Source organism: Coregonus lavaretus, assembly GCF_964263955.1.
Source record: "Coregonus lavaretus genome assembly, chromosome: 4".
Lineage (NCBI taxonomy): Eukaryota > Metazoa > Chordata > Actinopteri > Salmoniformes > Salmonidae > Coregonus > Coregonus lavaretus.
Genome location: NC_139991.1, coordinates 55,192,215 through 55,207,148, shown reverse-complemented (window position 1 = coordinate 55,207,148; position 14,934 = coordinate 55,192,215). Strand labels below are relative to the sequence as shown.

Here is a 14,934-nt window from a genome sequence, read left to right as displayed (position 1 = left end):
TATGTTTATGTGTCTGCATGTCTTTTTCTCTGTAGTCTCTTGAATGTTTGTGTGTTTGTTTCTGTTTTTCCATCTACTTTGGGCCTCTGCATCTCTCACAGTCCGATGATAGAGGTTACTGTTTATGACATTGAAATGGCGGCAGGTATATTTGTGTCTTGAATTTTTCTTCTTCTCTGACAGCCCAATGTTTTTTTCCTAATGATTGGCACAATCTGTTGATCTACCCTGTCACCTTTCCCGTTCTCCTTTTCACCTCACGATATCCTACTCATACATTTTCTGCTTTCCTCTTTGACTAGACTATTTTGCTTCCTTTTCTTTCTTAATTTTCTTCCACCTATTCCTCTGGATGGTTGTTGTCCTCTGTCACTTCACCTCTGTCTCTCTTTGTCCCTCACTGTCACTTTCTACTGCCACCGTTCTCACTCCCTGCCACTCTCCCTCCCTCCATCTGCCGTTCTCACTCCCTGCCACTCTCTCTCCCTCCATCTGCCGTTCTCACTCCCTGCCACTCTCTCTCTCCATCTGCCATTCTCACTCCCTGCCACTCTCTCTCCCTCCATCTGCCGTTCTCACTCCCTGCCACTCTCTCTCCCTCCATCTGCCGTTCTCACTCCCTGCCACTCTCTCTCCCTCCATCTGCCTTTCTCACTCCCTGCCACTCTCTCCCTCCATCTGCCGTTCTCACTCCCTGCCACTCTCTCTCCCTCCATTTGCCTTTCTCACTCCCTGCCACTCTCTCTCCCTCCATCTGCCTTTCTCACTCCCTGCCACTCTCTCCCTCCATCTGCCGTTCTCACTCCCTGCCACTCTCTCTCCCTCCATTTGCCTTTCTCACTCCCTGCCACTCTCTCTCCCTCCATCTGCCTTTCTCACTCCCTGCCACTCTCTCTCCCTCCATTTGCCTTTCTCACTCCCTGCCACTCTCTCTCCCTCCATCTGCCTTTCTCACTCCCTGCCACTCTCTCCCTCCATCTGCCGTTCTCACTCCCTGCCACTCTCTCTCCCTCCATCTGCCTTTCTCACTCCCTGCCACTCTCTCTCCCTCCATCTGCCGTTCTCACTCCCTGCCACTCTCTCTCCCTCCATCTGCCTTTCTCACTCCCTGCCACTCTCTCTCCCTCCATCTGCCGTTCTCACTCCCTGCCACTCTCTCTCCCTCCATCTGCCTTTCTCACTCCCTGCCACTCTCTCTCCCTCCATCTGCCGTTCTCACTCCCTGCCACTCTCTCTCCCTCCATCTGCCTTTCTCACTCCCTGCCACTCTCTCTCCCTCCATCTGCCGTTCTCACTCCCTGCCACTCTCTCTCCCTCCATCTGCCGTTCTCACTCCCTGCCACTCTCTCTCCCTCCATCTGCCGTTCTCACTCCCTGCCACTCTCTCTCCCTCCATCTGCCTTTCTCACTCCCTGCCACTCTCTCTCCCTCCATCTGCCGTTCTCACTCCCTGCCACTCTCTCTCCCTCCATCTGCCTTTCTCACTCCCTGCCACTCTCTCTCCCTCCATCTGCCGTTCTCACTCCCTGCCACTCTCTCTCCCTCCATCTGCCGTTCTCACTCCCTGCCACTCTCTCTCCCTTCATCTGCCTTTCTCGTTCTTTCTCTATTATTCCATTGCTTTCTTTCTCTCTGTCCGCCTCTCCCCCCCCCCCCCCCCCCCTCTCTTACGCCATGTCTCCCCCTCCCGTCTCCTCCCCCCTCTCTTTAACGGTGTGCCTGCTCTCTTTGTCGGGGGATAGGTGGGGACCTGCCGGCCTCGTGTGGGACTCTGGATGAGGGGGAGCGTGAGGACCTAGACTGGGAGGAAGAGCGGGAGATGGAGAGACTGGCCTGTGAGGGAGACGACTTCATCCCACCCAAAATCATGGTGAGGGACTAGGGTTGAACAATTCTCGTAACTTTCCCAAAATTCCCAGGTTTACCCAATGAGGGACTGGCTGCATGTGAACATGTTTACTGTGTTGGAATGTCATGGCTGTCGTGATTCTTCAAGACATGATTGAAAATGTGGTCTCATGTACTCAAAAGACCATATAGAAATCAATGGGCTACTTTTTTATCCTTAACTGACTGAAATAAAGTGGAATTGAATTAGAGTGGACTCCTGTTTGATACCAGTATATACACTGAGTGTACAAAACATCAGGAACACTTGCTCTTTCCATGACATAGACTGACCAGGTGAATCCAGCTGAAATCTATGATCCATTATTGATGTCACTTGTTAAATCAAATCAAATCAAATCAAATCAAATTGTATTTGTCACATGCGCCGAATACAATAGGTGTAGACCTTACAGTGAAATGCTTACTTACAAGCCCTTAACCAACAATGCAATTTTAAGAAAGAATACCAAAAATTAAAAAAATACCAAAAAAACTTTCAATAAAAGAATTATAAGAAATAAAATAAAATTTAAAAATTAAAGAGCAGCAGTAAAATAACAATAGCGAGGCTATATACAGGGGGTACCGGTACCGAGTCAATGTGCGGGGGAACCGGTTAGTCGAGGTAATTGAGGTAATATGTACATATAGGTAGAGTTATTAATGTGACTATGCATAGATAATAAACAGAGTGTAGCCATTTGATTAGATGTTCAGGAGTCATATGGCTTGGGGGTAGAAGCTGTTTAGAAGCCTCTTGGACTTAGACTAGGCGCTCCAGTACCGCTTGCCATGCAGTAGCAGAGAGAACAGTATGACTAGGGTGGCTGGAGTCTTTGACAATTTTTAGGGCCTTCCTCTGACACCGCCTTGTATAGAGGTCCTGGATGGCAGGAAGCTTGGCCCCAGTGATGTACTGGGCCGTACGCACTACCCTCTGTAGTGCCTTTCGGTCGGAGGCCGAGCAGTTGCCATACCAGGCAGTGATGCAACCAGTCAGGATGCTCTCGATGGTGCAGCTGTAGAACCTTTTGAGGATCTGAGGGGGAATAGGTTTTGTCGTGCCCTCTTCACGACTGTCTTGGTGTGATTGGACCATGTTAGTTTGTTGGTGATGTGGACACCAAGGAACTTGAAGCTCTCAACCTGCTCCACTACAGCCCCGTCGATGAGAATGGGGGCGTGCTCGGTCCTCTTCTTTTTCCTGTAGTCCACAATCATCTCCTTTGTCTTGATCACGTTGAGGGAGAGGTTGTTGTCCTGGCACCACACGGCCAGGTCTCTGACCTCTTCCCTATAGGCTGTCTCGTCGTTGTCAGTGATCAGGCCTACCACTGTTGTGTCGTCGGAAAACTTAATGATGGTGTTGGAGTCGTGCCTGGCCATGCAGTCATGAGTGAACAGGGAGTACAGGAGGGGACTGATCACGCACCCCTGTGGGGCCCCCGTGTTGAGGATCAGCGTGGCGGATGTGTTGTTACCTACCCTTACCACCTGGGGGCGGCCCGTCAGGAAGTCCAGGATTCAGTTGCAGAGGGAGGTGTTTAGTCCCAGGGTCCTTAGCTTAGTGATGAGCTTTGAGGGCACTATGGTATTGAACGCTGAGCTGTAGTCAATGAATAGCGTTCTCACATAGGTGTTCCTTTTGTCCAGGTGTGAAAGGGAAGTGTGGAGCGCAATAGAGATTGCATCATCTGTGGATCTGTTGGGGCGGTATGCAAATTGGGGTGGGTCTAGGGTTTCTGGGATAATGGTGTTGATGTGAGCCATGACCAGCCTTTCAAAGCACTTCATGGCTACAGATGTGAGTGCTACGGGTCGGTAGTCATTTAGGCAGGTTACCTTAGTGTTCTTGGGCACAGGGACACACAAAATATTTATGTGCCTTTGAATAGGGTATGGTAGTAAGTGCCAGGCGCACCGGTTTGAGTGTGAGGACGTTGCAAGGTTTTTCACGCTCAACAGTTTCCCATGTGTATCAAGAATGGTCCACCACGCAAAGGACATCCAGCCAACTTGACACAGCTGTGGGAAGCATTGGAGTCAACATGGGCCAGCATCCCTGTGGAACACTTTTGACAACTTGTAGAGTCCATGCCCCGATGAATTGAGGCTGTTATGAGGCTAAAAGGGGGTGCAACTTAATATTAGGAAGGTGTTCCTAATGTTTTATACACTCAGTGTGTAATGCATCTTGGCTACGCAGACAGACTAGTGTGAATAGTGAGTGTTCAGGGCCCAGCAGGCATTGGTTGAGAGACAGAAAACAACAGAGAGTGAATGGGACACTCCTTTCTCTTCCTTCTCTCTTCTTTCTCCATATCTCACTCTCAGCTGATCTCCTCCAAAGTCCCCAAGGCAGAGTACGTTCCCACCATCATCCGCAGGGATGACCCCTCAATCATACCCATCCTCTATGTGAGTGGCTTTCTCTCTCTCTCTCTCACACACACACACACACACACACACACATACACACACACTGTCACCTTGTTCTCTATGTGTCTGCATGCACAGGTGATAAATCAGTTATCATGTATAATATTCAGTGAAGGGATATTGAGTGGACTTTATATCTCTGTGTCTCCAGGACCATGAACATGCTACGTTTGATGATATCCTCGGTAGGTAAACTGCCCTTTATGTGACTTTGTCTTTATCTGTTTGTTCTGTTGAAATCTTCATCCCAAATGGCATTCTATTCCCTATATAGTGCACTACTTTTGACCAGTCCTATAGGCCCTGATCAAAAGTAGTGCACTATGTAGGGAATAGTGTGCCATTTGGGACGCAGACCATGTTTGTGGAGTGAACCGCATTATGCAGTGAGAATAATGCAGTGTTCCATATTGTTTTCTTTTAGTGTGGGGAAATCTGTTTTTACTGTACTCCCTGTCGCTCTCTAACCCCTCTCCCTGTCGCTCTCTCTAACCCCTCTCCCTGTCGCTCTCTCTAACCCCTCTCCCTGTCGCTCTCTCTAACCCCTCTCCCTGTCGCTCTCTCTAACCCCTCTCCCTGTCACTCTCTCTAACCCCTCTCCCTGTCGCTCTCTCTAACCCCTCTCCCTGTCGCTCTCTCTAACCCCTCTCCCTGTCGCTCTCTCTAACCCCTCTCCCTGTCACTCTCTCTAACCCCTGTCGCTCTCTCTAACCCCTCTCTTTCTCTCTCTCTAACCCCTCTCCCTCTCTCTCTCTAACCCCTCTCCCTCTCTCTCTCTAACCCCTCTCTCTTTCTCTCTCTCTAACCCCTCTCTATTTCTCTCTCTCTAACCCCTCTCTCTTTCTCTCTCTTCACAGAGGAGATTGACAAGAAGTTAACAGCCTACAGGAGAGGCAGCAAAATCTGGAGGATGCTCATCTTCTGTCAGGTGATATAGGGAGAAGGTGGAGAGAGAGAAAGGGGAGAGAGAGAGAGATGACAATGATTATGAAAGAACAAAAGAAAGCGTGTGTTGGCTAAATTCTGTAATTCCCAGTGGAAAGATAGATAACACCACAATTAGTGACATAACTCTGGAGGTCGAGGGGATAATTGTGTTTTTCTCTTAATGGGATCCTGCTATGTTATGTGAGTGCCAAGTAGTGGTGTTGGTTTGAATCTTGACTGAGAACTTGAAAAGCTACATCTCTGTGGGGTTCTTAGGGAGGTCCAGGGCATCTGTACCTGTTGAAGAATAAAGTGGCCACATTTGCCAAGGTGGAGAAAGAGGAGGACATGAGCCAGTGAGTTTCATCAGTCATACTCTTCATACAGCAGCCATACTTTTTATACAGTACCTGGATGCGTCCCAAATGGCACACTGCACTACTTTTGACCAAAGTCTTATGGGCCCTATTTGCCCTGGTCAAAAGTAGTGCACTACATAGGGAATAGGGTACCATTTGGGATGCGCCCATACAGTACCTGTCTCTCTGTTAGTATTGTTAGAGTAGCAGTATTGTTGTAAGTGAGCCATGTTATCCTCCTACAACAGGTTCTGGAGGAGGCTGAGTCGGTTTATGAGCAAAGTGAACCCTGAACCCAACCTCATCCACATTATGGGCTGCTACGTCCTCGGAAACCCCAATGGAGAGAAGGTACAATACACTTCTCAAATATTAAAACACACACACACATATACACACACACACATATACACACACTCCTTACTTTATGTGACTCATTATGGCGCCTTGCTAATATATGGAGAGGTTCGAGAATCGCTGTCTTTGTTTCTCTCACTCCTCTCTCTCTACTTCTCTCCCTCTTACCTGTAAGAGCCCATTATCTCATCCTGAGTCATGTTTCTGGATTTAGCAGAGAGGCACAGGGACCAAGTGACTGTGACAGGAGAGAGGCTGCTACGCCATTCTTCACTTAAAGCCACACACAAACAGAGCACAAACAGAGCACAAACAGAGCACAGAGTGTGTACACACACATAGACACACTCTCTCATACACCCACATGGGACCAGTGCTAACACAACTCTGTGGGCTTCTGTAGTCTGCCAAAGTGCTTGGTGTTGTTAGTTACATAATGTGAAGTGCTCTCTGGCATCTCTGTTGTGAAGCTGTTAAGGGGAGTGTACAGTAAAGTAAAATGCAGGGGCCAGGATAACTGTCTGCTTAAGCACTATAAACAACCGAAACATCCCAGAGCCCTCCATGTAGTCCCCCGGGCTCTGCTCTGCCATCCTCCTGGCTGTCTGCTCTCTCATTATTTGTCTGACAGTGGATCTAGGGACCACGGAAACAGACGTGATGTCACAGGTTATGAAAGTGATCGTGTACACCTTATATATGATGGGGGTAAAGAACGTATGTATATATGTGACCTTGGTTTCGGCATCAGTGTCTGTCTGAATGTTAGAGCATGAATATGTGTGCATAGGAGGTGTATGTAGAGTGAGTGTGTGAGTGAGTGACTGTGTGTGTGAGTGAGTGACTGTGTGTGTGAGTGAGTGACTGTGTGTGTGTGTGTACCTGCCTACCTGAGCGTTTGCTTGTGCATGCGTGTGTGTGAGACAGATGCAGGACCAATCAGCTCTGACAGTTAGCATGTCCAATCCTCTCCTCTCCACCTCTCCCCTCCTCTCCACCTCTCCTCTCCTCTCCTCTCCACCTCTCCACTCCTCTCTACTCCTCCTCCACTCCTTCTCTCCTCTCCACTCCTCCTCTCCCCTCCTCTCCACCTCTCTACTCCTCCTCTCCACTCCTCTCCACTCCTCTCCCCTCATCTCCACTCATCTCCACCCCTCCTCTCCACTCCTCTCCTCTCCACCCTCCTCTCCACTCCTCTCCACCCCTCCTCTCCACTCCACTCCTCTCCACCCCTCCTCTCCACTCCACTCCTCTCCCCCCTCCTCTCCACTCATCTCCACTCATCTCCACCCCTCATCTCCACTCATCTCCACTCCTCATCTCCACTCATCTCCACCCCTCCTCTCCACTCCTCTCCTCTCCACCCCTCCTCTCCACTCAACGTCACCCTTCCTCTCCCCTCCTCTCCACTCCTCTCCTCTCCACCCCTCCTCTCCACTCAACGTCACCCCTCCTCTCCACTCCTCTCCACTCATCTCCACCCCTCATCTCCACTCATCTCCACCCCTCCTCTCCACTCCTCTCCTCTCCACCCCTCCTCTCCACTCAACGTCACCCCTCCTCTCCACTCCTCTCTTCTCCACTCCTCTCCCTCTCAGAGTTACAGTCAGGTCATGGTTCCTGCTCCACTGAACACCCTCTGAAAAAATCTAAAAGCCTTGTCAGAATACAGCTAACCAACCGTTTCCTCCTCTACTGCTCAGCAGTAGAGTTTATCACATATTGACTGGGGTGATATGTCATCATTTACAGTTTCAACAAGTACTCGTAAACTCAGAATTCTGGATCTGGTGATCTGATTCTTAGAATTCTCCTTCTTGACCTTGACTCAATACCCCCAGCGCATTATCATTCTATTTGTATTGGCGAGGTGTCTTGACTTGGGGACACAGCTTGGCAGATCAGAAGAACAGCTAGGATGGGCTTGCTGCTAAGTGAAGAAAGTTGTGCTCCCTGAAGAGAAAAGCTAGCTTCAATAAAACTCTAAAGCAAAGGCTCCCGGAATGAGAGTTGTCAGCCAGTATGTCTAGATCCATTAAATTACAGATGAGCTAATTCTTTGATTCTCCTTGAGGGCAAGTCTCCAGAGGTGAGTATGAAAGAGGTGTTCCTCAGAGCAGGCAGAGTGTCATCACAGAGTACAGAAAAAGGAACACACATAGACTGGCAATCAATGGGCGCCTTTGAAACTCTTTCTTCTACTCTCTCTCTCTCTCTCTCTCTCTCTCTCTCTCTCTCTCTCTCTCTCTCTCTCTCTTTCTCTCTCTGTCACCAATCTTAGATGAATGCGCAGTTTGCCGCAGCCGTAAAGCTTGGAGCTGGAGGCTCACTGTGGCGGGTGCTTGGTCCTGCCGAGGTCCAGGATGGATGACCTCGGCAGGACCTAGCAGGAGGGAGAGCCAGGCTCTGAGGCCAGGCTGGAGGATTAATTGGTGTCTGTTCTTATCGTTGGCCAACAGCTGTTCCAGAAGCTGAAGAACCTGATGAGGCCTTACTCCATCGAATTTGAGTCACCACTGGAGCTGTCCGCGCAGGGTGAGGACTGTCAGCTACACACGCATGCACCGCACCACACACACACACACACACACACACACACACACACACACACACATATACTCGACCAGCATTAACTTTCGAAGTAAGGATTTATTGATGGACTCGTTCCCTCAATTAAAAATGTAATTATTTCTCCTTCTTCCACTCTCTCTCTGTCCCTCACATTTTTCATTTATACTGCTATCTCTCTCTGCTACTGCTATGTCTCTCTGCTACTGCTATGTCTCTCTGCTACTGCTATGTCTCTCTGCTACTGCTATTTCTCTCTGCTACTGCTATGTCTCTCTGCTACTGCTATGTCTCTCTGCTACTGCTATCTCTCTCTGCTACTGCTATGTCTCTCTGCTACTGCTATGTCTCTCTGCTACTGCCATCTCTCTCTGCTACTGCTATCTCTCTCTGCTACTGCCATCTCTCTCTGCTACTGCTATCTCTTCTGCTACTGCTATGTCTCTCTGCTACTGCTATGTCTCTCTGCTACTGCTATGTCTCTCTGCTACTGCTATCTCTCTCTGCTACTGCTATCTCTCTGCTACTGCTATCTCTCTTTCTCCATTTGCTCTCATTTTTATTTCTTCCTCTGTCACTGCTATGGGTCCATTCACTGTAACTGGACCATCTTGTCTCTCTCTCTCTCTCTCCCTCTCTCCCTCTCTTACACAGACTGGGTGATTATGTGAGATTTTGGTGTGAGTTAGATAAGGTCAGGAAGGTTAATGGCAGGCAGTGAGAGAGGGTCAAATGAACCTGCTCCCTGAACAGTGAATGACGTCTCCCATAGTGTCAACACACAATGATAGAAAGTTGAACCATCCATTGTAAATTATATTGTTCTTGAGAATAACCAGTCAAATGTTAAAGAGATTATTATCATATTCAATATATGTGTGTAACACACACAGTATATTAAGGGTGGGTTGCGCCAACATGGGTTAAATTAATCTTAGATTAGACCTAATCTAGACTTTATAAATCTAGGATTATATTTAATCAGAGATGTGTTGCACCATTTAGATTAATTAATCCGGTTTAAAATGAAGGTTAAATCTTTCAACTATGATTAGTGACATGTCATAATGGATTCACCAAAGCGATTATGTTCTAATTCTATTTCTATGGAAACAAACCATCACTGGTCATTGCTACCTAGCAAAGTGAATTTTCACTTCAGGCTAAATTATGGAATTAATTGCGCTTTTTGTCAAATTAGTTAGCTGGCTAGTTTACTCTTACCAACATGATAAACCAAAGTAACTAAAATTGTTAATCACACCAAAAATACAGCAGATACACTGACTTGTTATCAAGTTAATCCTCCTCCAGTGGCAGGTTTTAGAATGAATCCCTGATCAATGGAGCGACAGGATTCAATTTGATCTGGGTTTAAATAATAATTACATTTAACTAGGATACATTTTAAACTAGGTTTTGTGCAACATAAACCTGGATTTAAACCAGTGTAAGAGTTAATCCATGTTGGTGCAACACAACCTAAGTATATTAAGGTGGACTCGCTTGAGGGTAACAAATCTTATTAGCTCAGTCCTTGTAATTGTAACTAGATAAGGTGCCCTGTAGGGAAACACATAATTTAATGTTTACTTCTTTTATCTAGGAAAAGAGATTATTGAGATGTACTTTGACTTCCGTCTCTTCCGTCTGTGGAAAACCCGCCAGCACTCCAAACTCCTGGACTACGAGGATCTTTTGTGACGGGGCTCCAAGTGAAGTCAGCCCTGTAGCGTACATACAGTCTATACTGGGGCAGAAGGACCCACTGAACACCACTGCTCAACTCAACTCAACTCAACCCTAATGCTCAATCCCACTGTAACACCCATCATACCTGCTTTCATCCAGGAGAGGACTGGGAGAGGGGGGTGGAGAAGAAGAGGAGGTAGAGGAGGTAGAGGAGAAGAGGAACAGGAGTGATAGAGAGGAGGTAGAGGAGGAGAGGGACAGGAGTGATAGAGAGGAGGTAGAGGAGAAGAGGGACAGGAGTGATAGAGAGGAGGTAGAGGAGAAGAGGGACAGGAGTGATAGAGAGGAGGTACAGGAGAAGAGTGACAGGAGTGATAGAGAGAAGGTAGAGGAGAAGAGGGACAGGAGTGATAGAGAGGAGGTAGAGGAGAAGAGGGACAGGAGTGATAGAGAGGAGGTAGAGGAGAAGAGGGACAGGAGTGATAGAGAGGAGGTAGAGGAGAAGAGGAACAGGAGTGATAGAGAGGAGGTAGAGGAGAAGAGTGACAGGAGTGATAGAGAGAAGGTAGAGGAGAAGAGGGACAGGAGTGATAGAGAGAAGGTAGAGGAGAAGAGGGACAGGAGTGATAGAGAGGAGGTAGAGGAGAAGAGGGACAGAAGTGATAGAGAGGAGGTAGAGGAGAAGAGGGACAGGAGTGATAGAGAGGAGGTAGAGGAGGAGAGGGACAGGAGTGATAGAGAGGAGGTAGAGGAGAAGAGGAACAGGAGTGATAGAGAGGAGGTAGAGGAGAAGAGGGACAGGAGTGATAGAGAGGAGGTAGAGGAGAAGAGGGACAGGAGTGATAGAGAGGAGGTAGAGGAGAAGATGGACAGGAGTGATAGAGAGAAGGTAGAGGAGAAGAGGGACAGGAGTGATAGAGAGGAGGTAGAGGAGAAGAGGGACAGGAGTGATAGAGAGGAGGTAGAGGAGGAGGATGACGGGTGACATAGCAGCTATCATGGCGGTGTGTCTCTAACCCATTATTTATTTCAACCTTCCTCTTCACCTCCTACGCAACCACAAAGGTCAGGGGTCAAAAAGAGAGAAACCAAGCCAAAGGAATGCTAGAAGGACAAGGAGACCTGAAGATTGGAGAGAAAGAGTGAAGGAGTATAAAGGGAGAGACAAAGAGGTATGAAGGGATTTTCTGTGCTCTCTCTTTCTCTCCCTATGTTTGTGTCCGAGATGCTTATAGCACAAACCTTTAAATGCAATTGTATTTGTTGGTTCTTTCAGATAATCTGGATTGGAGAAGCATAAATAAACGTATGTCTACATCACATGAATATAGTCTAGCTCTAGTCATGCAAATAGTCTATATATGAGAATATGATATTTTTGATGTGTATTGTTGTGGTGTTTCTTATGGACTCTTTTCAATAACTCAGGTTTTAGCCATGAAATAATTGGTTTGATCCCCTACTCTATCAGATGTTGTTATCATAATTGCCATTGCTTGGGATGAATGTATATCTCAGAGACATTTATCTGCTATCTATTTCAACTGATTCAGCTCCAGATCCAAAAGTGTAGGGATGATGTGACCACAAATACAGCGTGGGCGTGTGCGTTTTCCTTCTCTGATATAGCCAAGCTGCACCAGTCAATGTCTCACCACAGAGTGAAGTCACTGGCACACGCTTCCAGTAGAGGACTTGTGATATCAGGTCTGGTGTCATCGCCAATAGCTCAAGCAAAGCTCCTATTGGTGTTACCCAGTAACACTAAACGATCAGGGGACGTCTAAAAGGAACAGCTGCTCTGCTTACTGTTGGAAAAGAGAAAAGACATAACTCCACACTAGTCAAAGCCATCCAGCTTACACACACAGCATTATTCCCAGCCAAGCTCTTCTCTGTAAGCGCCAAATCAACACAACATAACACAAACACATTTGTCTTCTTTTGTGTGGCTGTTCTGTCGGCCTTTGGCATGCTCTTGAAAAATGTACTGTTTCTGAGGGGAACTAACGGGTGAAGAGTTGAGTGGTAGATATCGATGTCATCCTTCAGATGTAGCAATAGATGTGGTGGTGTGGTGGAACAGTACTTCTACATGGTGACCTTGACCCACCTCCGAACGCTCTAACTGTTGGAGACTGAGTCATAGTGATTTACGTAACCCAGACTGACTCAGCACTCTTATAGCAGTTCTATATGTACTCTTCTGTTCTCTTCTCTAAAGTTCATATAAGCCTTTGTTACTACATCTAATTAAAGATGCAAACAGCCATACAGTGTATCTCTCTCTCCACCCGTATCTGATCATTTATGTAACATCAATCTCTATGACTGTACTGTTACCTTTTAAATATAAAAAAAGGTGTGAGGGAAAACATAAGAGCGGATTAAAAAGAAATGTATCCAAAAAGAAATGAGGATTTGTTTTACTTACTCATTTGAGCTACTTGCTTCTTGCTTCTATCCAGTTTACTGTGTATGGTATGGTATTGAGCACAGAGTGAGAATCCAGAGACATGTATTTCTCCTCGATCTGTGGTTTGTAGCAGCAACATGGAAGAGATGGGAGGAAAGTAAGAAAGTTGAGAATGACCGAAAATGATTGATGTTCTCACTCTTTTTGAAACTCTCTCTTGCTAACAACAAGACTTTATGTGCAGCGACTCACTGTACTGTACGCTTCAGAGTTCTGGAGCGCTGAGGAAAAATAACAACAAAGCACTTGTTTTTTTTCATGTCTCATTTGAACTCAGACAGAGGATGCTACTGTTTTTAATGTCTGCTTATGGGCCCTGTTCAAAGGTAGTGCACTATAAAGGGAATAGGGTGTATTTGGGACGAAGCCTAGGAGGTCTGCTCTTTAGCTACGTCTTTCCTCCTCTCCTCTTTTGCATCCTCCCATCACTCCTCTCTTGGCTGCCCACTGAGAGATGGCTGGCTCAGCTGGAAGATGATTGGCTTAGTTAGAGGATGATTGATCGATGACAGACTGAGGAGGCATACAGCCCACCCACTTGGTGGATTGTGGCCGCGTTCCAGGCTGACTACATTGAAGACACGCATTTCAGATTTCACAATGCCTGGATAGGTGTTTAACATATAATCGAACCAAATCATATAAGACAGCAATCTGATGCCTGACTGTGCAGTTTATGACCTGGCACACAACCGTTGGTCGATGCAATGCGATGTCTGCAATGTAGTCGGCCTGGAACGATACCATTCTGCTTTGGGGAGGTCCATTGTTAACCAGTGAACGCCCCATGATTGATATTTAGTGCCATTAAGAAGTCCACAGCCTTTTGTATGTCTGTTTATTCTATAGCAAGTAGTCTACACTGAATTATAATCTATGAATCATTTAAGACATGAGGGGAGTGTGAAACGATGTGATTATTTATTTTGGAGCACTCTGATTCTCAATGTGTTTCTAGATCAATGTAGACAACAATAAAATACACACTGTATATCTCTACTGGTGATAATGATTATTTGAAATTACCAACCTCGAAAGCAAATCTGTGTCGTGAGCATTTCATCGTACTTTACCATCATGTTATTGAGAGGGAGAAAATCCATTTTGGATTAAAGTGGGCTGTGTTAAGGGCATCCATTCAATCTACTGAGAGAAACCATGTACACAATTGGCACTGACGCATGCATAATGGTTTTTAAAGCACATTTCCAGTAAAATAGTCTGTGGAAATGGAGACCAGAGTTTGCCTCTTTTTTTCATTGATGTCTTGTCATTTCATTAAAGCGAGTATTAACGGCGTCATGCTGGAAGAGCCATGTTTCAGAGTGCTATAGCAGGGTTCTTTGACCCTGAAAGGCCATATCCTACTCTGCTATCTGCCTCACACTTCACTCCTAATGAGTCCATTGGAGAAATGAAGAATTCCAGTGACCCTGTGTCATATCCATAGCAGGGTCAGTGAACAGGTCAATTTAACATAATTGAGTGATTGCTTGGAAAGAAAGTCTGCACTGACTACGCACTATGCAGACTGAGCACTCGATAAAGCAATGGGAGTCTACAGAGATTAGCATTGATTCAGACTGTTAAAATGAAGGGGGAAAGAGGAGTAAAGGGTTGATTCAACAGAATATCTTTGTAGTTGGATATTCTCTGATTAAACTGATCGTGCCTTGCAGTATTTCATCTGTTGGGCTGATGATGTGTAGTCCTTTGTCTAACATTGGAGTTATGTCCTTCCACTCTGTTTGCCCCCATTCTGAACTACAATAGAACAAGAGGGATGGAGAGATGGTAGACAAGAACAAGCTCGAGTCTGAAACTGACTTTAGAGGAGGATCTTTTCAGTAGTTTAACAGACAGAAAGATACAGGGATTGATGGAGTGAGACGTATTTATTATTTTTGTTTTTTGGGGGGTAGATCAGCTTTAATACTGCAGATAGATTGTAGCTTCCGTCAATGTAATTGTCTGCATCATTTCCAATGGAGTGAGTATTTATTCTGGTTTTCGGCACGTTTATCACTAATCTCCACCCCTCCCTCTCTCTCTATATATACCTGTTGCAGGGTAAAGACATACATTTAATCTAAAGAAAGTTTTCCAAGATTTGCCTAGGGGGAGAAGTTGGAATTCTGGAGAACTGCCTACACTCTTAGAAAAAAGGGTTCCAAAGGGTTCTTCAGCTGTCCCCATAGGAGAACCCTTTTTGGTTCCAGGTAGAAC

At 46.4% G+C, this 14,934-nt stretch overlaps 1 protein-coding gene across 1 annotated transcript in view; it reads left to right on the top strand.

Annotated features, from left to right (window-relative positions):
• Nucleotides 1-10,244, top strand: part of LOC311127226 (NMDA receptor synaptonuclear signaling and neuronal migration factor-like) — a gene marked incomplete at both ends in the record, with an annotated part of 30,147 nt that extends 19,903 nt beyond the window's left edge. The window contains 8 exons of the mRNA XM_084159021.1: nt 1,743-1,870; nt 4,225-4,308; nt 4,481-4,514; nt 5,187-5,257; nt 5,533-5,612; nt 5,864-5,966; nt 8,432-8,507; nt 10,147-10,244. Coding sequence (XP_084015147.1) covers nt 1,743-1,870; nt 4,225-4,308; nt 4,481-4,514; nt 5,187-5,257; nt 5,533-5,612; nt 5,864-5,966; nt 8,432-8,507; nt 10,147-10,244 — 674 coding nt within the window. The remainder of the gene's footprint in view (nt 1-1,742; nt 1,871-4,224; nt 4,309-4,480; nt 4,515-5,186; nt 5,258-5,532; nt 5,613-5,863; nt 5,967-8,431; nt 8,508-10,146) is intronic.
• Nucleotides 10,245-14,934: the final 4,690 nt, after the last annotated feature.